Source organism: Lissotriton helveticus, chromosome 2_1 (genome assembly GCF_964261635.1).
Source record: "Lissotriton helveticus chromosome 2_1, aLisHel1.1, whole genome shotgun sequence".
NCBI lineage: Eukaryota > Metazoa > Chordata > Amphibia > Caudata > Salamandridae > Lissotriton > Lissotriton helveticus.
In genome coordinates, this window is record NC_136059.1 from 689,656,601 (window position 1) to 689,681,820 (window position 25,220).

Consider the following 25,220-nt stretch of genomic DNA (forward strand, 5'->3'; position numbering starts at 1 on the left):
CCCCCTCTTTTTCCCATCTCTCAACATTTTCTTTATCCACCATTTGCCACTCTACAAGTAGGCGCGAAAAGCAATCTGCTTGAATGTTGCGCTATCCTTGAATATGTTCCACTGAATACGAGTACTCCTGGAGCCAGGATGCCAACCTTGCCAACCTCGCTGAACCTTCCTGCCCCGCCTGGCAAAAGTACTTTGATCAATGGTTTGTGGCCTGTGCCTAGAGTCACTGGAATACTTCAAATGTATGTGCGAAAATACTCCATTCCTCAAGCTTCAGCCAGTGCCTCCCTTTAAGTGACTGAGTAGTTTCTATCACTGAGGGTGAGAGACCTTGACGCAAATTTTGAAATAAATTCTCCACCCGCTTGTGTTTGGGTCGATACCGCTCCTACTCCCACCGCACTTGCATCCACCTTAATGATAACTTTATGCCTTGTGTCAAAAGGAGGCAGTACATTATCTCTGCACATTTCATCCATAATACCTGCAAACACAGTTTGCTGTTTCTCCGCCCACACAAAATTACATATTTTCCTCAAGAGCTACCTCAAGTTCTCTGTTTTACCTACAACATTTTGTATGAAATTGGAATAATACTTTATGAAGCCCAGAAAGGACCTCAGTTGATTCTTATTGACCGGGAATTGTTGGCTCTAAACAAATTATTTGTTGGCCTTGCACCTTCTTCGGTACCATAAATTCTCAATTTCTTCCACAAGCAATTTACATTTCTGTCTTTTGAGCCTTAAACCCACTACAATAAGTCTGTCCAAAACTTGTTTAAGTGTGATATTGTGGCTTTCTATAGACTCAACAAACACCAATATATCATCTTGGAAAAATATAACGTTGCCCAGACCTTTAAAGACTTCTGCCATCATTTTTGAAAAATGTTCGTAGCCAACGATAATCTGAAAGGCATCCTTTTGAACTGAAAGATGCCTTCCATGGTTATGAAGGCTGTGAGTTTTTTCAAGTCTTTGTGTAACTTGATCTGATGGTATGCGTTCTTCAGAACAAGTTTGCTGTAAAAACATCCTCCCTTAAGCAACAACACCAATTTGTTAATATTTGGCAGAGGAGAATTGTCGTTATAATATTCCGATTGATGCTGTGCACTTCACCGTAAAACCTGAAGCTGCTGTCTGCCTTTTTTCTAATGACCACAGGTGAACCCCACTCTGAGCTCTCGACCGGTTCAGTAATTCCTTCACTCCACCATGTCCTCCATCATTTTTTTGACCTCCTTCCGCACCACAACCGGTACTCTCCTTAGTGTATGCTGTACAGGTCTTGCATCTTTCTTTAATACAATCCTTTTAATTTACCCATCCTTTCTGAAAAAGACCAATTTCACCCCCTTAATCATTTCCTTAATTGAAATGTCTTCCAGAACCATAACCTGGTTGGTGCCCTCAGGTAATGATAATATGGAGATCGTATTGGTGCTGCCACCCTGAAATTGGAGGTCCTGATTATGCCACATACACTTTTCCTTCTACAGATCTGGCCTTAAACTCTATTTTAGTCATCATGTGGCCTAATATGTCAATTTTGTTTCACCCTCCATGGTTTATGTCCTTGGGTAGCAGGCATAAATTTGGCCACGCACCCATAAACCTGCTTTTAGGTATTATCGTGTATAGTGAACCTGAGTCAGCCATAAGTTGAACAGCTTTCCCTTTGACTCTGAAGTCTGCTTTTGGTCTGCCCAGTCTTCCTGAGTATGTATCTGAATCATCATTACATAGAATCCTTTCTTCTCTCTCATACAATCCACTGCCGCTACCTCCACACTCCTCTTGGACTATTGCTACTTTAGGTGTGGGATATCCTTTGCACATCTGTGCAAAATTTCCTTTGCAACCACACTTCCTGCGGTCCTTCCCTACCGCAAAACACCCTTTAAAATATATTGTGAAAACTACTTCCCCACCTCAAACATGTTCTGGTATTGACTTGTGACGGATTGATGTCTTGTTTAAAGGATTGCGATTTGCGGCTGAAGGCACTTCCGTTGCTTCATTCTTCACAAACGTAACATCACCACTACTACTCTCCCTCTTCTTCATTTTCTTCTTACAGAATTTCGATTGTTCTACAACCATAGATATTTCAGTTGTATCTTTTAGTGTTGGATTTTTTGCTGCCCATAATCTCTCCTGCATTTTTTTTGCTTGTGCACTGTACTATCAGTTGGTCGTGAATCAATTTATCGGTCATTCCACCTTACTGACATTTCATTGATGGCTCTCTTAATCTGGACACAGACTCATTTACAGTTTCTCCACTTTTTTGTAGTTGCGTTTAAAATTTGAACCTGCTCATCATCACATTTGTGTCTTTGGCAAATCTCTTTTCCAATCTCAATTTTGCTTCCTTATCCTCATCCTTGATTGCACTGCCGTCCTGATTTTTGGCAGTAGGTATGTACTTAAAAACATGCTGCCCCTTTTTGCCTAGTGCTCTTTTCCTCACTGGTCGAAAATCATGACCATCCAATGCTTCTAAGTAGTTCTCAAAATATCAATCCATTCATTCCATTCAATTGGTGGAGACCCTGTGTTTATCAAAAACATTGGTGGTGGAATTATGCCTAAGGACATTGTTGGATCCATCAGCACAGTACACAAGATATGGAATCCAAGAATACAGTCTTATGTTTGTTCCTTTCCTTTAGGTTTGTGCCCCTTTACTATCTAAATAGCAATTCTTTCATAGTTCCTATGTCACTCCTTATCCAGGTAATAATCTTGAGGTTTTTTTTTATTTGTGCTCCCCTAGTACCCAAATCGCTGTCTTCTCACCATTTCTATGCCACTGCTGCTTCAAATAGTCCTTCTTCAGTTTTTACACTGTTCCTGGGGATAAGCGAACGTCCATGTACGGTTTGGGGAATGCTGTGCTTCTTTTGTGGCAAGTACACAATATAAAGTTTGTGTGTTGAATTAGAGCATACTAATGTTCTGTTTAATTTCTTTTCCCGTCTTCATTAGTAGTGCCAATGCGTGTTTCATATTGATTTGACTAGGTCTCAGGCTCGTCCGCACTTATGGCAGCACGTAATTAGCAATCGTGTTGAGCGCTTTGTGAGCAACTAGGGTTATGGGCGCAGCAATCGGGAAAAAATCCCTTTAAATATGCGTCATGGAGGGGCAGAGCACACTGAACACAGTTAACAAGGATCTGTCACACAGGCTGAGCTGAAAAATCATGACCAAAATGTTGTAGCAATTAACTCCCTAAGCGTCCATTTCTATGATTGAATGCATTTATTTCAGATGAGATGGCCAGACATAGACCTTCCCCACCAGTCAGCCACGTCAAGTGACTCTGTATGGAATTTCTGCGTGAAACCACCATCACCATTCCTATAATGACATATTTAACATTCTTGATCTGGACTTTACATTCAGCTCAGTTTACAGCATCCAGCTCACTCAAGATCTGGAAAGGCTAAAAGTTTAGATGTCTCTGAATTTACCTTCCGAGTTGCAAGATCATCATCTTTACTTCAAAAGCTTTTAGTGAAACCAGAACTTTCTAGGAAAGCTCACCTCCTGGGTCATCAATATGGTCTTGAAGTCAACGCTAACTATTAGCTCACCATCCATCTATCTAGAGAAGGCATTTGACACTGCGGACTGGGGCTATCTTCAGGAGGTCCTGAGGGCGTCTGGTTTCAGTCTGCTTTTTTGCCGATTTTTCAAGCTTGTCTATACGGAGCAGTGTGTTCAGGCTCGAGTGGGCCAAAGCCGGTCAGAGAAATTGACGTTGGTATGAGAAACGCAGCAGTGCTGCTCCCTGTCGTTGTTGCTGTTCCCTTGGACCATCGAGCCCAAGGTGATATGGGCCCGACGGGAGCTTGAGCATTGGGGAATACTCAATAAGGAAGAGATCCTATTTAATATCACTGTATGCTGATGATGCTTTATTCTATTGCATCCCCACAAGTAGTGGTCCCTAGTCTGTTGCAGCTTTTCGATGAGTTTGCCAACTGCTATGGTTTGTGCCTCAACAGTCGCAAGTCTCTGATCTTTATATTAGCAGGTCTGTACGCGCTGCCTCCGGAGAGCCTCCGAGGCTTGGATTTTGTTGGGAGAGTGGACCCTTCCGATATCTGGGCATACAGGTGGCACTCGTGGAATCACAATCGCTACACCTGAGCGTGACCAGGGAGGTTGAATCCAGTGGCCTTCTGGAACACCCTGCCACTCTCCCTTATGGGAATTGTGGTGGTGTCCAGGATGGTTGTTCTTCCACTTTGCCTGCATGTGCGCCAGAATTCACTGTGCAGTATCCCTATGAGTGTGTTCAGGCAGCTGAACTCTGTGCTGGTGTCCCTATTCTGGGCTGGTCGGCGCAGCAGGGTGACCTTGCATGTCTTACTTAGGCAGTAGGAACAGGGGAGGTTGGAAGCCCCCAGGCTGGACTTATATTACTATGGGGCGCACCTGCAGAATGCTTCCCCGTGGCTGAATGAGGGGGACAACGGGGAAAAATGTCTACTTAAAGGACAAGTTCCGTCTGGCATCCAGATGCCCTGAAGGAGGCCCTCCGACCCCTCCTGGGCAAAAATACAGGACTGAAACATGTCGACCGTTTAACCTTCTCTAGAATTGCACGGTGCTATAGAACAGTAACATTTCTATAGAAGCCCCAACTTGTTTTTAACCTGGCCACCACTTCTTCCGAATAAAGTTTGTTTAGGAAGAAGAGCAAAGCAATTTTAACTCACTTTTACCTTTTTTCACTTCACTTCCTCTACCCAATTCCTGGTCACTACTGTTAATACCAGTGGTCAAACCTCCAGGTGGAGGAAAGCATTTCATTTAAAAAAAACAATGATGATGCTTCGACGTTCCTAAAGTTGGAGAATCAAGATATACCGCTTTTCGCTCCTGTATGTAATTGAGGGTTTTTATGTTGGTTACCATACCTGACCGTGGTATTACGGGTACAAGGATTTAAATTGATGTTACATTTTCATACATGGATGTTTTATTGCAATGAACTTCACCATCTTTATGTTGTTTGAGGGGTTTAATCTATGATGTATTGTTATACATCGGGTGGCTTAATGCAGTGATGGGCATCAAAATGAGGCTTTTTTGCAAATTTTTGGAATGCATTCTCCCTGGCTAATATTGCATTTTGCTTGATTTCAAATGTTATCATACATAATCCTTTTGGATTTAGGTTGCCCCTTTGTTTAATAGGAATGATCCTTTGGGCCAATTGGACTGTTTTTATGTGTTGGTCGACATATATTTTTACCATTCATCGAACATTCTTACTTCATAATTCTTGTTATCAGAAAATTATCCATGAAAGTGACACGCTTCTACCTGGCCCGTTCTAGTCTCTCGCGGCCCGCACCCCGCGCAACACATGATTGATTGCCGAGTCACGTGAGACGTGATACACGTTGGCACGACGCTCTCCAGCGTACAACACCGCTTTAATCGAGAGCGCGGTCCTTACTAACACCCAATCGCATTCATTGCTATGGACTGTTTGGGTAAGCACGCTTGACACTTTTGCCTATTCTTTGATACTTTTACTATTTTTCATGAGGGGCCTTAATAATTTTCGCTTTCATGCTAGATTCAGCCATAGTTACTAGACCATGGTTTCTGGATTATCGGCTTTAAAAGTGATTTGAGTCATTTATCTGGACAAATTGAGTGGAACAGCCTGTTCGGGTAGGCAAACGTGTTGCTTTGCTATTACCTTCATACTTTTGCCACATCCATGAGGGGTTTTAACAGTTCTCATTTATGTGCTAGATACAGCAAACGTCTACAAGGCACGGTTTTCCATTGGCTTTCTATCTGGTTGGAGTCCTTGCCTGGAGTATAGCTAAATTCCGACAACGTAAATTATTTTGTCGGGCAATAATTTTTTATTACACTATCCTCAAGACATTTACATCTGCATTAGATGTGGCCCTAACAGTGTGCATTCATACAGCAGGTTTTGCCACAAAATGGGAGTCTACATTTTTGGAAATTAAGTGCTCAACTTTCGTGCCTTGCCAGTTAAGTGCCCTGATGGACCTCATTCTATTTATTTAATATTATTTGAGTCAGGATCAATTCCCGACGAAGTAACATTACTGGTGAGTTCATTATCCAGGTTCTCCTAGTTTAACGGACTAAAAGAAGGAGCACAGAGGGAAACACAAGAACTAGGACGCCCTCCACTCATTAAGTCACAACAATAATGATGTCCTAGTGCTCAAGGCAGAAACAATATTGTCAAGAAATCTGCGGCATCACAAGTTGCACCAAAATTACAACATACCTCCCCTCTTGCAATGAATTTGGGGTAGGGAATGCCTCAGTCTGCTGCCACTATTAAAATAGCCCAACTCTGATAGACTTAACAAACATTTACAAAGCCCACATTCACCTAGTGTAACATAGAAAAAAGGTGAGAAAGTGAGATGGCACATCACGGGCGCAACACCAATGGGACCCCTGGCTGGTACTCACCAGGATGGCCCTGTTATCATCATTGGTACCATCAAGCTATAACGGAAACGTGTCCTAAACCCAAAGAAAAGATTGTGCGTGATGCAGTGAACAAAAATTATATGTGACTCAACGTACAACATTTAACACATAACACATATTCTATTCTGCAACTAGGACTAGTTCCTTTAATTTAGTTCCTATTTGTTGCATACAAAACATATATAGAGTTAAAAAAGGGGAGGTTGTGAATACTACCAATCGATTCACAACCTACTCACAGCCGACATGTTTCATTGCCTTGGTTTGTATCAGGCAATTTCCTCAGGGCATATACCTTTCAATGCCACTGCAAAGGACACTGGGCTTTGCGCACTGTAGCAAGACATAAACAATAAACAGAATCGAGGTTATCCCACTTTGATGCCTTAGTCAAGTCAAAAGTGCTTATATGCGTCGCATACACCATCATGCTGCAAAGTGTTAATATTTACCCTTCAATAATCCTAGCCTCTCATACCAGCCGAGAGGAATTTGAACAGGATCACAGCTCCCAATGGTAAGCTTTGTTAAGTCTCCCTCCGTTCTTGTTACTGCATTAACAATCAACCAGGAAATATTAAAAATATCGTCTTATACCTGTGGTTTTCGTCATTTATGCTCGTAGGCTCCTTCCTATCCCATTTAAAAAGTTACCGCTAGTGAAGAGAAGTCCGGCGCTCAATCAGCCCTGGAACACCGAGGCTCTTCCCTGCCGGTACCTATAGCGTGTGACGCGCCGTTTTGCACAGCATCTGATTGGCTGCGTACGTCTCGCGTGCATGGCCGCCATCTTGGATTGGTCTTAAACACATTGTAAACAGAGATTCGTATGTGTAGAGCGACAAATCCTCGCAGGATCTCGCTATCATAACTTTATTGTAAATGACAATCTCAGCCCATCACTTGTATCTGAAAAGTGCATATCAATTGCGACCTTGTTTATTGTATTGATGTCCACACCTCCGTGAGACATCATTAATTGTGTAACACCTTAACCTATAAATCAGCTATCTATTCTGCTGTCATCTTATCATGTCATTCAATATGTGGCGAGCTGGCAAGTACTAAGTGGGCCGTGCAAGTCTAGCCTATGTTGTTGCCTCATTCTATTTAGTGTCTTCCAAATTGCGTGTTGCAATGCGGCACCTAATTAGATACAACCAGCAAATCCGGTTTGTAATTTTTAGAACGTTATTGTCCAGACCACTTATTCACATATTATACTCGAAAAATGGATATAGATTGTTGATTTAGGGGGCTTTTTTGTTGATACCAATATGGTATCAATGCCTACAATTTCATAAGGCACCTTTATTCATATAGGTTCTAACTAAGATAGTGGGAAAATGTCCTTGCCATTGTGTTCTAATAAAGACAATAATCGTGGTATATCCCTCTACCTAATATGATGTTTATCTGGAATCCTAAGTGGCAAGCTCTAGTGTTATGTATGTGCTCTCTTATCACTTACAAGTTTTCACTACCAAGGTTTTCAGAGGTACCAGCATGTAATGTCCCAATCCCTATGTTCCCATCAGTCAGTAGATACATTCGCGAAGGAACATCTAACGTAGTTTATTCCACTCCAGAAGTTCGTTCAATCCCCTCTGCTCGCTCTTCTCCTGAAAAATCCATCTGGCTTATTTTGTGATCAGACGTCTCTCTACCATTTGGGCATCCCCTGTCACTCTCTCCAAGACAACCCAGGTGAATGTATGTCTGTTGCGATGGCAATGTTGTACCAGCTTAGTAGTCAGTTTTCCGCTTCTGATGGTGCTTAGTGTTCCTGTATGCGGAGTTTTATTTTACGAGTGGTGAGTCCGATGCATTCCAGACCGCATTCACATTTCAATCTGTACACTACATTGGCAGTGTTACAGTTACTAAACTGTTCAAGGGTCCAGTTCTTTCCTGATTGGAGAGTCACTGATGATGTTTTGCAAGTTAGAGGACACACCGAACAATTTCCACAAGGAAAATGCCCATTGGGAATGGTATCAGGTTTTGGATCTAGACTGGTTCTTACCCTGGTATGAACCAATTTGTCCTTTAAGTTACCAGCTCTCCGAAACGCGAAGCGTGGGGGTGGCATCTTATAGTCCTTGTTGGATAATAGTGTCCAATGTTTTCTGATTGATTGGCGAATCTTTGTCGCCATGGGGTCATAAGTCATTATCACCGGGATACATTCCTCTTTCTCTTTGGTGCGAGTCTCGAGTAACACACTTCTGGGGGTGTTCAGAGCCCTTTTCTTAGCTTGTTTAATGACTCTCCGAGGATAGTTCCTAGCTTCCAACTTCGCGCTGAGTCCTTCCGCTTGTTCTTTATACATTTCGGTTGAGGAACAGTTCCTCCGATAGCGTAGGAATTGCCCCACGGGCAGATTATCTCTTAAGGCTCTGGGGTAATATGACTGATAGGAGAGCAGTGAGTTTCTGTCCGTGGGCTTTTGGTGTACACTTGTTTGGAACCCCCCTTCTAATGCCTCAATATCGAGATCGAGATAGACTGCTTCGTTTTTGCTGTATGACCAGGTAAAACGCAAACTCCGATCTTGCGTATTCAGCCAGTTCAAGAACTGCAGGAGAGATGTTTCTTCTCCTGACCAGATGCAGAGCACATCATCAATATATCTCCTCCAAAGGCGCAAATGGCCTTTAAAGGGATTGATGTCAGAGTTGATGATGTGCTCTTCAAACTGGCCTACATAGATGCAGGCCAGACTCGGTGCCATGGTTGCGCCCATGGATGTACCTGTAACTCGAAGAAACAGGTCATCCTTATAGCTGAAGAAGTTTCTTGTAAGTGCTAGTTCAACACATTGCAGCACGAAGCTCTGGGGGGCATCATAAAACCACTCCTGAGAGGCTAATGCCCGCGCTGCTGCCACCAGCGCGGCATCCTGAGGGATACATGAGTAAAGTGACTCGATGTCGATAGTCACTATATACTCCGTCATGGGGTCAAATGTCATTTCCCCCAGGACATTCAAAATGTCCATAGTGTGTTTGACAAACGATTTCTGTGTGATCACAGATTCGTGAAGATAGTAATCAGCGAACTGTGATAGTGGTTCCAATATTGATTGAATTCCTGATACAATTGGCCGACCCGGCGGTGGCCGGGCCGGCTTGTGTATTTTTGGAAGAATGTAGAAGGCTGGGGTCCTCGGATTGTTGTTAATAAGGAACTCCGCCTCCTTAGCACTGATCCATTTCTTCTCTTTTGCGTTGCCAATTAACTCCGTTACGATTACCAGTAGTTCAGGAGTGGGGTCTTTCTTCAAGGGTTGATAGTTAGCTCTCTCATTTAGTAAGCGGTGAACCTCAGCTTCATAGTCACAGGTGTTTAATATGACAACTGCGCCGCCTTTGTCGGCGCTCTTTATTGTGATGTTACTGTTGTTTTGAAGTGACTTCACAGCTTCCCAATCTCCTTTGGTCATGTTCTTAAAGCCATTATTTTTGTTGTTATTTTCGATCTTTCCGATATCTTCCAAGACCTTCGCCTCAAATACGGCCACTTCCGGCCCCACAGCGCCCGTGGGTGGACAGAAAGTAGAGGGTTGTACAAAGACACAGAAAAAACCTCTTATGACCTGAATGATATTCAGGTCATAAGAGGTTTTTTCTGTGTCTTTGTACTACTTGTTACTCCCACCTCTTGACCACAAACATAATACGGAGTACCCCTGTTCTTATTGCAGAAAGTAGAGGGTTTCCTCAAGTTCGTATTGAAACCTTTGTTCTCCTCAAAGGGTTGTTTTGCAAAATATTTCTTCAATTTGATTTTTCTCATGGTCTCGTGAAATTCAATCCGACACCTAAAGGCGTCGTGTGAGGGGGTGGGGACAAATCCCAATCCCTTGTTGAGCACTTTCTCCTCGTTCATAGTTAGTGGGTGGTCAGATAAATTGACCACAATGCTCTTCAGAGTGGCTTCCTCCCTCTGCTCCGCGTATGTCGCGGGGAAAATGTTTGCCATTGAGGTGGTGGGCGGTTGCCTCGTCCTCTCCCCCGGCCTTGTTGGCCCGGTCCTAGTTTAGCCCCGTTTATTAATTAAGATATCCTAAGTCAGTCTTACAATTTTTGTTTGCAGAGGACTTGACTATCCCTAATGGTTGACTACCATCCAGATTTGGACAAATGCTTTTACCTTTTTCTCCATCCAAGACTGGAGGAGTTTTTCCCCCCCAATACTTTGATGAATGCCCTTTTGCCCAAAACAGCTCCTTTTAAAACACAAAGTTACTTATTTTGTGCACACGCCCCTAACAAAATACTCCCTTTGTATCTAGGCTGTCACAGCATGTTTTATTTTGTCCTTAATAAAACCCTATGTGATGTCTCTTCATTAACACAGACACAAGGGTCGAAACGTCGACGCATAACCTACTTATGTCCTCCCGAGTCACTGTAACCATAGCTAACTGACATTGCAGGTTACTGATGAAATTCAAAATAGGACAGAGATTTTTGTATTTGTACTGTTATGTATAAAAGGTTTTTTATTGTTTGTTACTTTATTACGTTGGATCACCATTTGGTTCATCAGTCACTAATTATTTGGTTGTTGTGCTCATGTTACCGTATGTTAGGTCTTGCCTGACAACCTTTTCAATTAATTGAAACATATAAAAGAAATATTTGTATAATTTGAAGAATCTTTGTGGTGTGTACAAACCTAGTTTAAGTCTAAAGGGAAATATTGTTGTTACACTTAAGCATTGATGCACTAAAGAAATAATTGTTTCTACCCAACGGAACCTATTTGTAGAACATATTGATTTAGATCGCTGCGGATGGATTACTCCGTCACAACAGTGACGGATATCCCGCCCGGCGAAATATAAATCCCATTATATCCTATAGGATTTATATTTCGGCGGACGGGATATTCATCACCATTGTAAAAATTGTAAATTGATACTTGTATAGCGCACTACTCACCCGCAAGGGTCTCAAGGCGCTTGTTCGAATACCGCTGTGGAACCCATCCTGGCTTTCCCTGTGAGGTGTCCACTCCTGGGCACCCCCAAGGTGGAGGCCAGGCATCCTTAGCGTTGTGGGGGCCGTTGTGGAGATTAAGCAAGCTATTGCCCAGAGTTGCAGAGTGGGACTCCATGATTGGAATAGGCACCGAGGCGAGAATTATCAGGTCCGTGGAATTTTGAGCCCAAGACCCGCCGAGGCGGGGAAGTGAACCCCTCTGCATCAGGGTCTGCCGCTCTAACCATTGAGCCACACTTCTCCACCGTGATGGATTAACCTGTCCTTCAAGACCTAAATCAGTCCCTAACATTCAGTACATTGGTGAAAGGTTGCCTCACCGTGCTTCACAGCCATAATGGGAGGAAGAAGAGACGGGTACTGAGTAGTAATGTAGGCAGGAGATAAACATCCCATAAAACTCTGAGAAAACTCTCCAAGGCAAGGGGAAAATAAACATGAGACAGCAGTTAGAAATACGGGTGCTACAGTCTCCACTGCTCAGTCATAGCAGAACTTGGCTTACCAGAATAGCAGTCCCAAGAGCAGGGCCAGGAGAGATATGAGCATTAGAGATGTTCATCATCAGGGAAACCAGGAACTCGCTCATTAGTCCCAATTCAGATGTTAACAGCTCCTGATACAAGCAGGAGCTCATAAACTGGGTTTAACTTCTTATTTACCCATGCAGGTTTTCTGATGCAAGTTCTCTTTAGTTGCATGTAGCACCTAATAGAATACAAACCTTGAGGCTTTTCCTTCAAACGTCTTTTTTCGGGCTTCTCCATCTGTATTCTCCGTATCTTGCAAACGAAGAAAAGCTTTTGTCTTTATCTGCTGACTAGACTTACACTGTTTTGCCAGCACAAGGTGGTACTTAGGGCCCAGGCGGGCTGTACCATAATTAGGACTTGCACAATCGCAACTTCTTTTTACAGTCCAAGAGTTCAGTGTGATAGCGCTGGCTCAGTTGCTGGGATCTGTGCAGGCCTATGACTGGTTGTGCTCATACTTTCATGTTCCCATGCAGAAAGCTTACTGATGGCTTTTCAAGCTCATAATGTAGAATTATCTCTACAAATACAAAATGTTACTCCGCCCATCTATCTTAAGTTTCCCACTCCTGTATCATCATTTTTTAGGCTGAAGGAGGTCCACTGCTAATCAAATCTGGATGACTGGTTTAGGATTTCGTAAAAACTTTCATTGCAAATAATTTGATCTACTTTTTAGAATCGCTTGCAGTTTTGTGTTCATAGTACACTCTCCATCATCTTATCCTGCTCTATTCAGGGCTCAATGCATCTAGACTATTTTTGGCACAGGCCTGGAAAAGGAACTTGTTACAGAAATAATACCATCCATCTAGGGGACAGTCTGGTCCTGTGGCACACCATAGGTTTGTTAATAACTAAATGGTATTTTTTTTAAATAAACCATATGAACACACACAGTGAAAACACAGTATACGTTTTGACCATCGAAGACTGTAGTGTAGTTCCTATATCCCTGATAGGCTCTGTGCATTGGAATAATATACACTATAGATTTGACATAGGACTGAGGTCAGTATGTCTCTATCGAGTACATTAAACTTAATTACTTGTGTGTGCCAGCTAACTCAGAGGTCACTAGAAACTTCTTGAATAAACAGGAAGGGATTCGTTTCTGACAACCGCATAAACATGACAACTTTGTTTCCCTTAGAATCAGAACAGTTTCAGAATCGTGGAAACAATAGATAACCGTTTCACTCGGTCGATCATGCATGCTTCTTTTCTACAGAGTTACACAGAAATAGGTAGACGGGCGTTTCAATAAAAAGCAGTAGGATTAAATAATACTGCAATAGCATGGTCTGTAGCTATGACATATATTCATAAAAATAAATACATAAATAACACAGGCTAAAATACTCATCTGGTGCTTCTAAAATAATCCTACCCCAGTGTACCTAACCTAAGTGCAGTACGATGGAAGAAGTAGGTGTTGTAAACTAAAGTATAGCTATCTATAGTTTTAGTTTTTGCCAGAGTTGCCAAGAGTCCCTCTAGGCTCTAGTCTGCTCCATACCTTAGAATGAGTGAGGTTTGAATCTCTTTCCCGGTCTCGCTCTCTAACACCCCACAAGGGGAGTCAGAAACACTGGAGTTGGATTCTCTGCAAGGAGGATGGCAGGGTCTGGTCAGTGCGTCAGTTGGGGGACTCAACTTCCTTCCGAACTTGCCGTGGCGAACCGCGTCGTGCAAGTAACCGTGGACTGAACCATAGTTTGCCATGGCAAGTGAAGGTATATTTATACCTTGAAGGTGTTTAGGAGTGCCAGTATTGACGTGAAAGTAGGGCAAAAGAACGTCATGAATGAACCCCTAAGGAATAGATGTTCATGCATAGTAAATTAGTTCTTGGAGAAATCAATATCCAAGCAAGGGGAAGTCCTAAAGGCTTAAGAGTCTGGTTTTCCAAGAACTCGTTGTGACGTAGATGAACGGATGTAGGTGGCCATGGCTTTATTTGCTTAGCATGGAGAATGCCTAAATAAGGGCCGGATTTCTCTACCTAAATAAGGGCAATGTGAATTGTACCTATATAAGGGCATAAATCGGGAAATCTATATACGGAATCTAGATCGAAACACAACAAGACATATATCATAAACTCTTATAAATATTATCCCAAACCATAGTAAGTCCTCCAAACCGTCTCATGTTTCTGATAGCATCCCCTTTCCATGTAGGATCCTCAAGCTTCCCACAACAGTAAATTGCCAAACACCACTAAGCCAGGGTGGGAGTACAGGGGGGGGGGATACAGAGTTCCAAAGCCTGGCAATGTCTCTGTTAGCAATCAAAGTTATGATCCCAACTAGGATATGTTCTTCACCACACCCCCTCAAGTTTTCCGTACGTCTCCCACACCACAACATAATTTAAAACATTCTGGTAGTTTAAATGGTTTCTAGGACTTCATGCATTATGCATTGGAGTCGTCCTTTGTGCCAAGCTACACAAGAGACCCTTGCATGGCCTACTAGCAAAGTGCAGGACCAGCTTCTGAATAGCTAGTTAAATCATCCCATTTCACTCCTGTCATCTTCCAATATGCAGACAGTGTGCCACTGCCCCAACTTGTTAGCAGATTGCCCCTTCTGTCTGCCATGACCTCAAGGTTGTGGTCAGAGTCTGACTGGGGATAGAGTCTCTGTTGCGACATAGGCCATAGTTGTCCTACGGCATAATTCTATCAACAAAGGTGTTAAAAAGGGAATTTAATTGGGCCTCACTAACCCTACTCCCTTTTTCCACTTCCAAGGTAGTGATGATAATAACCAATACCACTGACAACCCTATCTTTATCAGGAGGCATTATCTACAAATAGGAGACATGTGACAACACGGCTTCTCTCATGTCATGGTCCTCTTGGTGTCACATATGGAAGGGTATTTGTATGCAAGAAGAGGCAGGTTCAGCTGGGATCTATCCTCACCCGTCATAAGGAGCTCAACTAACCAGTCATTAATTCCTTTATCAGCTCTGGGAGTGCTTGACAAGATATATCTTCAAGTAACATAGAAGTGGAGTTAAGAATAGTAAAATCTCACTTACCTATGAACACTTATCTTGACAATATATTGATAGTCAATATTCTGCAGTCTGAATTGTTGCAGGTCAATATTTTGGCACTTGATATTGTGAAATACAGCCCTGCTCTAACCCGGGTTATTTTTTATCTTTTTGATGTTTCCTTTTGTTCTATCTGCTGTTCGCAACAAGAATATTGGAATAATTAAATAACCGGTGGTAGAGCTGCCTCTATATTTCTTTTGCAGGCCACATTCGGCTGGGCTAACACCAAATGCTGTCTCATTTCAGCCGGTTTCTTCATCACATGTTGAATGCTTCATATCCTTTGGAATCCAGTTTGAGGTTTACAATCCTTAGCTACGCATGGTTATGAAAGACCTTTTACGGGCTGCCTTCTTTCTCATAATATAGTGCAACTGTGCACTTCATTTATGTTTAATATCTTTCTGGTGGGTAGGGCACATACTAAGTTTGAGCACATTAGCAATATTCTTGCTAAAATTAGCATGTTTTGTAATTGCTGTTGTTAGAGTAAATCATATACTATAATTCTTCTCCGTACCTTAAAGACTTTCTTCAAGTGTGATTTCATTGTATTACCAATGATCTGTCTATGTGTGACAATTCTCAAAGGACGTGTAGTCTGCAGTTTCAAACGACGATTTGCGGGCTTTTCATCAGGCAAGCAAAAATAGACTAGCAATAATAAATTTCAAAGTTTTTGATTGAACGGATTACTACTTTATCAGCTAATTTACATTAGCGAAGGATCCTACTCAATTCTCAGTGTTCATCTTTCTAAGGCCCTTGGTTCACACTTAATCTGACAAAGGATCTAGAATTAATCTCACCTCCTTTGGTCGAAAAGAACTGTGAGGAGTATATGCATGATGCTGAAACAGATAAAACCTAAGGGTGAGCAGAAGGTTCCGAACTGAAAGGCTCTACAGATCTCAACATAATAACTAGGTTAGTTGAGTTGAACTCATTTCCTCATGGCATGGCTTGGTACATTTAGCAGGAAGGGAAGCAGTGACTTCTCATTTTGGTTAATTAAAGGAGTTTATTTTGACCTTGCATTAATACTTAAGGATAAATGCCCTAGCATGTGTTCCATTGCATACTTTTGCGAGTGGCATTTTTAAACGAAACACGTTAAACCTAGATTAACAATGCAAGGCGAATGTGATAAAGTACTGTGTAATTGTACTAACAGGCTAATCCTCGTTTTGATTTTAGTGACTCAAGCTTCGACACCCCACTACCAAAGAAACTGAGAAGGAAATTAGAAAGTGCTTTTGTTCCTAAAGAGAATTTCCGAAATATAGAGCAATTGATGCTATCGTGTAAACAAAACAATAAGGGTATGTTTTTTTTGCTTATTACCTTGTATCATTGCAAGCATTATTTTCAAGTTGAAGCTCCTGCCTTGATGATTATGGTTTACATTTGTTTTTATTGAAGATGCTACTTGAACACGTACTCTTGCCTACATCCACTAGCCAACAAGGTTCTTTGTATTTCCTAAGAACAGTATCCTCAATCCTTTCCCTCACCTACAATGACAACATTCTTGTATGTATGAAGATATTGGTACCCATTTGCAGGTTTCCACACTCTTCTACTTCATCTCCTGTTTTTAGTCTGGGTCTTTACAGCTTCATTTCTTTTTTTTATTTGTTTATTGATTGTAATATTTAACAAGCATCTTAAAAAAGCATGTACCCATGACAATTTTCAGGATATAAATGTAGATTGAACATTATCATGTAATCAGTATAGTTGCTAATAGGTTACACTTGTGTTACATGCGTGATGTAAGGCTTTGTGTCGTGTAACGGGAGGACTAAGGGATAGAGTATGGGAAGTGATGAACAGGTATGTGCGTTAGTGACATTTGTCCAATCGACCACTAGTAACCGCGCCACCTTATCATCCTTTCTTGAGTGATATGGTTTGCCCACGTGTTGGGTATACCATTCATGGTTGGAGTGTTGTATTGTGTTCTGTGTTATGTCTCGTCTGTGATCTGGAGGGGTCTCGGTTGTTTTTGTGTTTTCTTGCCAGGATGTGCAAAGATCTGTTAGGATAGTGTCCCATGCTGCCACTATAGGCAATGTTTGCAGGCCTTGGGTGTCTTCTCTGTGAAGTGCTATGCTTCACAATTTTATAATAGTTTATAATGTTCTGCTGTACATTTTTAAAATGTCCTCTGTTTTGTCCTCGGTGTTGTGTGAAAACCAGTGGCGGCCGCTCTTTTACTGTTTTATCTTCTAAACCCTTGAATGAGCTACCTGTGGCATTGGGGTATCTGGAGAATGAAAAGTTGTTCAGGTTTTTTCTACACATAAGTTAAGGGACATCATATTACCATTTTGTAAAGTAATAGGTATGTTTGAGGGTTCGCACAATCTATAAGTACATGTGCTGGGAGTTTAGGAATGTTAGTTTGAAACATACCGTCTATCACCTTCCAGTACAGTGGCAGATTGAAGCATTGTCATTGTATGCAGATTAACGTGCCATCACAGTTACAACATCACCAGCATTTCCCTGTATGCTGCCTATCCCACTACCATCTTTTCTGTGAGATATGATACCAGTATATCATTAGTTGTTAGAGAATTTATTGTGCAGTGGTTGTCCATGCTGTGATATATGTCTTAATATAGACCTCTCTCCATTTTTTCCCTCATGGCTTTCTGCCCAATTCCCACGTGTGTGTCCTGTAGTTTTCAATTTCCCTGCTTGTTGGGTAAGCAATAGATATCTAAAGTTAGTTTTTATTGGTTTCTCTTGATAAAAGCCATTGTTCAAATATGGGGAGAGGTCTGCTGGCCATTGGTCTTCTTGTGGGGTGTTAAGACTGAATGCCTAATTCGGCTGCCTTTTTGCTTCTGGAACACAGACTGTACGTTGAAGAAAGATCCAAGTTCTGTTCCTTTAAACATGTCTCCTATTCTTGTCCAGCCTCTCTCTGTCCAGATTTCAAAATAACAATCTTTTTGGGCTGGATCAAATTATGAGTGCTGTAGTATGGAGGTCAACGGGGATATGAATGTAGTAAGGCTTTCTTTAACTGCAACTTTGTCCCATATTTCGAGTTGCTCTTGTAATTGGGTAAGTATATAGCCCACAGCCGAATGATACCTGTTATTGTCATGTCCAAGAAGCAGCAGATTTTGCTGATTCTGTTTATCCCTATTTCACCATGTACTTTAATTAAGAGGCTTGAAAGTATCTTTTGATGTTTGGAAACTTCCTTCCCTGTTGAATCTCCTTTAAATGTGCCCAGCAGTTTTTTGTTTGTTTTTTTGCGTTTTATTGACAGGCATAGATGAGACATCTCAACAGGCAAAAGGTGTCTTGAGAATGTATACAGTATAAGTGGAAGTGTGGATATCTTTATGGCGACTCATCCAAGGCAATCCTATCCTGTCACGATTCCAAATCTGACTGGATCCTTCTGATTAATGTGCTAAAGTTTGTATGAACGATGTGATGAAGCATTCTCGCTGCTTGAAAACCTAAGTACAGGGCAGTGAACTTCAGTCATAGAAACTGGAATAATTTCTTAGGTTTTGGCTCCTGGTTTCAAAGGATTGTAAGGTTCAGTACTTAAGATTTAGTGATGTTCTCTTTAAAATCTGAGACTTGGCCTTATCTCTCCAGCATGTCCATTAGGGCCAAGGTAGAGACATCTGGCTACATTATTGTAACCATGATATTGTCATCATACATTGCACATTTGTAATTAACTTTACCCATTTGGATTCCTTGGACGTCCTCTCTCTTTCCGATCCATCCTGACGATGATTCCACTATAACATTTTATAACAGGGGAGAGAAAGGGCATCCTTGTCTCGTGCCTCTCCCTATAATAAACTAGTTCAATATGCATCTGGTGCCCCATATTATCGATGTCGACTTTTTATAACAATTTGGCACCCATCCTCTAAAGTGAGAGCCTACTTCCAGAATCCTCTTTAGGAATTTCCATCATTTTCTGTCAAATGCCTTTTGGGTGTCAAGCAAAAGTAGACAGGCTTTCTTTCTATTTCTAAGTATATTATCAATGAGATGTAGCAAAGATTTGGTTTTATCACGGTCTCAAAAAATAAAACAGGCCCATTCAAATAAGGCTGGCAAAAGTTTCTCCAGTCTGCTTGCCAAATTTCCTGTAAAAAGTTTGATATCTGTGTTTTGCCATGATATCAGTCTATATAAGTCAAAATAATTGTTTGTCTTTCTTCCGGTTTTGGAATCACTGATATCTGTGCTTGGGTAAATGTGTCTATAGTTTCATTATTTATTATTGGAAGTGTTGTATAAATGTGTTTAGACTGGGCTGTGGTTTGCTTTGCGAACGTTTTGTAGCACTGGGGTATAAAACCAACCATCATGAGGGCTTAGTTATTTTTTAGTTATCGAAAGTATATATGACCTAGCATAACTTTATGGGTTCTTCTAGGATTTCTTCATTGACACCTTGGTTAGCGTTGTCGTAGGGGGTCGGAGATCTTCGTATGTGCAGTATATCTTTAAGTTCTTTCTGTATGACAGCTATGTTGGGTTTACAGCCTGATCTTGCTCTTTTGTTTGAAACTTTCCTCAAGCTGTTCGTCACTCGAGTGGGGCAGGGTGGATGTCCTGGATCCTCCTGGAGCCCTTCCCTTTAAGGTAGTTCTTCCAAAATTTGGGGCATGCTTTTGGCTTGTTCTAGCAATGATATTGTAGAGTGCGATTTTACCATTCAAACATGTGGCAGATGAGTGTCCCTACTTGTAGGTAATCTGTTTTGCACATAGAAAGTCAAGAACCAGGCAAAATTACTTTATTTTCTGTAGCATTATAGGGAGAGGCCCTGGAAAATGAGGATTGGGTTTCTAATATGGGTGAAGTTTTTCTTTATCTAGCAGCCGTCTGTATTTCTTACTTTTGGGTAAGCATGTCTGGGATCATGATTGCAGGTCTGGAGGTTCTGTAAGTTTTGTCCACCATTATATCTCCAGAGTCTGGTTTATCCAGTAAGGTGCTGAAAACGTTTTGGTTGGAAGCCCAATATTCTTTCCCTCAGTAACTCCTTTTAACTTTATATCATTCCTGTGGGACACGTTTTCCAGGACTTCCAGGTATAATTGTAGTGCAGTGTTCTGCTCTTCACGCTCCAGCTCTTTTTGATGAAAGAATACTTTTTCTTGTTCCTCCTAATTGGCATCATACTTTTTCTAACTAATACAAAACAGCCAGCTAGCGAGAGGTGGCCTTCCACTTCATCTTCTGTGGCATCTTCGCTCGTATGCTATTCATCATCACTACTCTGTCCTGGGTGTTCCCATGCTGTCAATATTTCAGTCCACAAGTCTGCTGTTGGGCGATGTCTAATCCCCCTAGCCTCTTCTCTGACCAGCGCCTGTTTTTCTGCTCTGGCCCATTGCGTCACCTCTGCTTTCCATGCCTTAACAGTTGGTCATGCCGCTGATTTCCATTCTATAGCAATTCTCCGCTTAGCTAATCCTAGCGCCAAATCTATGAATCCTGTTACCACCTTCGTCGCTCTTGGTCTTGCATATAAGCCCAATATACATGCCTCTAGCGATCAAGGTGGAGTTCATCCCAATTCCAGATGTAGGGTCTCCAATATTTCTGTCCAATATATCTAAATGCGGGCAGTCCCATACCATATGGACGAACCACACGTCCACGTCAAGGACAGGGCCGGGGCTCCCCCCCCCCATATGTGACATGCAACCTATGTGGTGTCATATAGGTCATATGTATATAGTTATACTGTGTGTACTTAAGTCTGGTATTTCTAGAGATTTTATTCGGTGTAGCTAGTATTCTTTGCCATTCCGGGTCTGCTAGTTCCCGGTTAGGAGCTTTTTCCCATTTATTCCTTAACATAGTTAGGGGACGTCTGGTCTTGTCTGTTAGTGATCCATAGAACCACGTCACTAAGAGTTTTGTGGCCCCCATAGACATCAGTAATTTAATGTACTATGTGTCGGAGGTAAGTCCCTCCTCTGCTCCGTAGGTCTTGAAATGCGTGCGTCTGTGCCTCATATCTGAGAAATTGGCCAGGAGGCAGCTGGTAAGAGTCCATCAGGTCCTCCATAGGGATTAATGTACCCTGCTGATAGCAGTCACCCATGGTGAGTACACCCACTTCCGTCCAAGCTGGCATTTGAATTTGGGTGAAGTAAATGAGAGGATCGCCATGTGGAAGTCTGGCTAAAGACAGCGATGGGGCATGCAAAGTTGCTCCCGTGGTTTTGTATACGCACCTACGCCAGCATCCTAGGGCTGTGTCAATATGCCCGGCTTGGGGATCACACTTGAGGCATTTAGCAGTTTAGCCACTAAAATGTCTATTTGCATAATTTTTCTTGATTGCTCTAGTTTTTCTTGACTAACTCGGTCTAGCCACTGTGTAAGCCACTGGAGTTGAGATGCTAGAAAATATAGCTCAAAGTTTGGAACTCCAAGACCCCCTCATCTGTCGATGTCTGAGTGAGATACTCTATGTATGCCCCCGTCCCATATTAAAACTTGTAGCAGGGTGTCTACTTGCATAAACCAAGATGCCGGTACACATTTAGGCATATTGGCAAAATAATAAAGAAGCCTTGGTAGCATTACCATCTTCGAGATCGCTATTCGGGCCTTAATGGGCAGTCTCAACTACCTCCAAAAGGGCACACACACCCTCCGGGAGCACAAGGCTCCTCCCAGGTTGCTGTCTCCCAAATCTTCTATTGTGTGAAATACTTGTATTCCTAGGTATTTAAAGGATCTTGGGGACCAATTCAGGTCAGGTGGGAGCCCTATGGGGTTCTCCTGACATCTGAATAGTGAAAATGTATGCATTCTGAATGTGTTTACCCGGAGCCTGGAAACTGCTTCATATTGTTTCAATTGCGTCACAGCTTGGAGAATGCCCGTCAGTCCATCTCTGAAATAGAGGAGTATGTCGTCAGCCTACAGTGAAATAATATGCTCTTGGCCTTCCACTTCCAGACCCCAACCCCTCCCCAAATGTGTAAGCTGTGCAGCTAAAGGTTCAACTGCCAGGGCAAACTGGAACGGGGAAAGAGGACATCCCTGTCAAATGCCTTGATGTATTTCGTATTGTGGTGAGAGTGTGCTTCCCATTCTAACTCTCGCCGTCGTGGCATTGTACAATAGTCCTACCCATTTAATCCAGTCGTCACCTAGGCCCATCCATTTCATTACAGTGAACAGATAGTCCCATCTTACTGTATCGAAGGCTTTCTCCAAGTCTACCGACATCAGCATTGCTTTACGGTCGGCCTGTGTAACTGGGTGATACATCACTTGGTAAAGTCTTCTAAGGTTGTGCGAGGTACTACGCGTGGGTATAAACCCGTTCTGGTCTGCATTCACTAAGCCCTGCATATGGGGGAGGAGCCAAATTGACAATACCTTGCTCAGGATTTTAAAATCTAGGTTCAGCAGCGATAGAGGGCGGTAATCGGTTACTCTCCTGCCCTGTTCTTTGCTTTTTGGTAGGGGTATTACTATCGCATCTCTTGTGGACTCCGGGAGCAAGCCATCTTTCCAAGCCTCCACATATACTTTCTCGAGATGAGGCGCTAGCATTTTGATGTATGTCTTGCAGAATTCAGCTAGTTGCCCGCTGGACCTGGCGATTTGCCTCTTGCTAACCCTTTTACTGCAGTGTGGATCTCCTGTATAGTAATGGGGAGAGGATGTAGCCTAATGGCTAGGGCGGTCGACCTCGAAGCAGGGAAACTGGGTTCGAGTCTCGGCGACGACTCTCAACATCCGGTAATTCTGGGCAAATCACTTAACTCCCCATGCCTAACAAAAAAATGTATGGTATCCTTCTGTAACGGAACCGGGTGCTCATGTGAAGCGCTCTGATACCCGATGTCTCTGAGCTAGTTCGCACTATATAAAACTCTTCAATTTTTTTTTTTTGAAGAGTCCTTTTTTTTTTCTCTGTGTCAGCAAGAGTGTGTTGTGCTGACCCCTCATGTAAATTTCTGCTGTTATGCAAAGCCCAGAACCGTGCGATGACATTCCATGTGCATTTTGACGTGTAGTATAGTATGTTTGTAGCTTATGTAAAGAAATAGGATTCTGTGTGGTGTGTTAATCTGAGTACTGAGGATGATGTCATTCATTTTGGATGACCCTGATTTAGCATGGCACAACATGGAGGATGAGGATAGCTTATTCAGACATCGGAAAGTGTATTACCTGCATTGCTGTGGATGAATGGTTGAGACCCAGACACTGAAGTAAGGAGGTTGAAAACAGGGTTACCTTTAGAAATTCCATGAGGTCCAGTATAGCAAAGGGCTGCTGATTAGTTCTCCCTGAACACTGTCATTTGGTTGACATGGGTGACTGGACTACAGTTTTCTGTTCTTCAAGGTGAGAACGTTTCTAAGCAAGACCTGCCCTTTTGCCTGTCTCAGATTACTACTTCATGCAGATCTCACATACGGTGTGGCAATGTTTTGCATACACCAACGTGGACCCTGCCCCATTGCTACCTCACATGACATTTGAAAGAGAATGAACACAAACCAGTTCTAAAATCTCTTTCTGGAAGATGTGTGTTTACGGTCGATCCAAACCAACCCACTGTGTTCTACTTCCAAGTTCTTCTGGACCAATCAAGGGAGTGTTCCGTAGACTACTAGGAGGGCCGTTGTGTGACCAGAGCTACAATCTACATGACAGCCAATCTCACCTAAAGAATGCAGAAGGTTGTCTGTCTACTAAGAGAGGGAAGGAGTATGCCTGGCTCTGCATGAGGGAGAGACTGTCCAGGAGGTGAAGTCCAGCATTTCTCTGCATATGAAACGAAGCTGAAGGGGGTCACCCGGTCTCCTTAAAGGGTCTTTATTGTGAACCACATCAAGTTTTCTACTGAAAGCAAGCATCAAGTGAGATGGGTAGACCACTGCTGCTGAGAGACTGGTGCTCCCACTGCCACCGTTGGAGCCTATGTTCTCCAGAAAAACCGAGGTGTGTGTCCTGATTAGACCATATCCTGCAACTGCCAAGTCTGCATCTCTTCTGCACCCAGCCTAGGCGGGCCCCAACTTCTGATGACCGGAAGCTGCCAGATGAGGTAACTGCACCGAGACACCTATAAGACTTAAAATTCCCAGCAAGTTCTCCCCAATGAATCTGACACCTCCAAAGCTGCCGCCTGAGGTGAAATAATTCTGCTCATGACCATCCTACATCTGCCAGTACTCCAACTGCCAAAAACAGGAAACCACGTAGCTCAAGAACTGAGTGCAGATGAGGGACTGAAAAACAGCCTTAAATGTACAGCACATACTAAAGTTTCTCTATTAGAATATTTCACAAAGGAAAAAGTGAACTCAACTGTTGGGTGACTATAAGCCTTGGGGATGATTGAGTGAGTGCATCTGAGGATAGCCAGCGCTGTACCCAAACTAGGTGACAAGAATCAGAAAGAACTTCATAGCAGGGTCTGGGCACTGAAGGATGTACTGCCTAAAATTGCATGCAGGATTTTAACCATGTAAATCATTTCTATGGGTGGGTGAAACTCGTGGAGTTTCACTCCGTAGAATTCTGCGAACTTACATAAAAACTCTGCGAGATTCCGTGGAGTTCCCCAAGCGGATGGAATTCAGCACATTGTGTTCCCACCCGCTGATTAGTAGCACCAGGAGCTTGTTCCGCTCTGTACAATCAGCATGAACTGCAATATGCAGCGTGCCAGAGGATGCTTCTTCTTTCTGCTGCTCAAGTAGCTTTTCTACTGCGAGCAGTAGTGACTTGCCACGAGCACCCACATTGAGAAATCTTGCCGGGAGGGTTTCTAGCACCCGAAAATCATGCTAGTGGACGCAAACTCTAGCCAACTTAACGTTGGCAAGCCACATGCAAGAAACAATTCCGACACACAGGGATGGGCGGAGGTTTGCCAGAACTCCACGTTCCAAGCGGAACGCGGAGTGGGCAAAACACTGCAAACTCCGCCCGCGGAACTGAATTTTCGCCCACCGCATTTCCCTAATTGCACTATGTAGTATTAAGTAGCAATGTATGATTAAAGTATGTTCTTTTATTTAGAACAGTAGAACTGTGCTGG

At 42.6% G+C, this 25,220-nt stretch overlaps 1 protein-coding gene across 8 annotated transcripts in view; it reads left to right on the top strand.

Annotated features, from left to right (window-relative positions):
* Positions 1 to 25,220, top strand: part of SLF1 (SMC5/6 complex localization factor 1) — a 786,836-nt gene that overhangs the window by 581,421 nt on the left and 180,195 nt on the right. For all 8 annotated transcript variants that reach the window (XR_013607070.1, XM_078675388.1, XM_078675391.1 and 5 more), the window contains one exon: positions 16,331 to 16,455. Coding sequence is in view for 7 of the 8 variants with exons in the window: in XM_078675388.1 (XP_078531514.1) it covers positions 16,331 to 16,455 (125 nt within the window). In the remaining variant the exon portion in view is untranslated. The remainder of the gene's footprint in view (positions 1 to 16,330; positions 16,456 to 25,220) is intronic.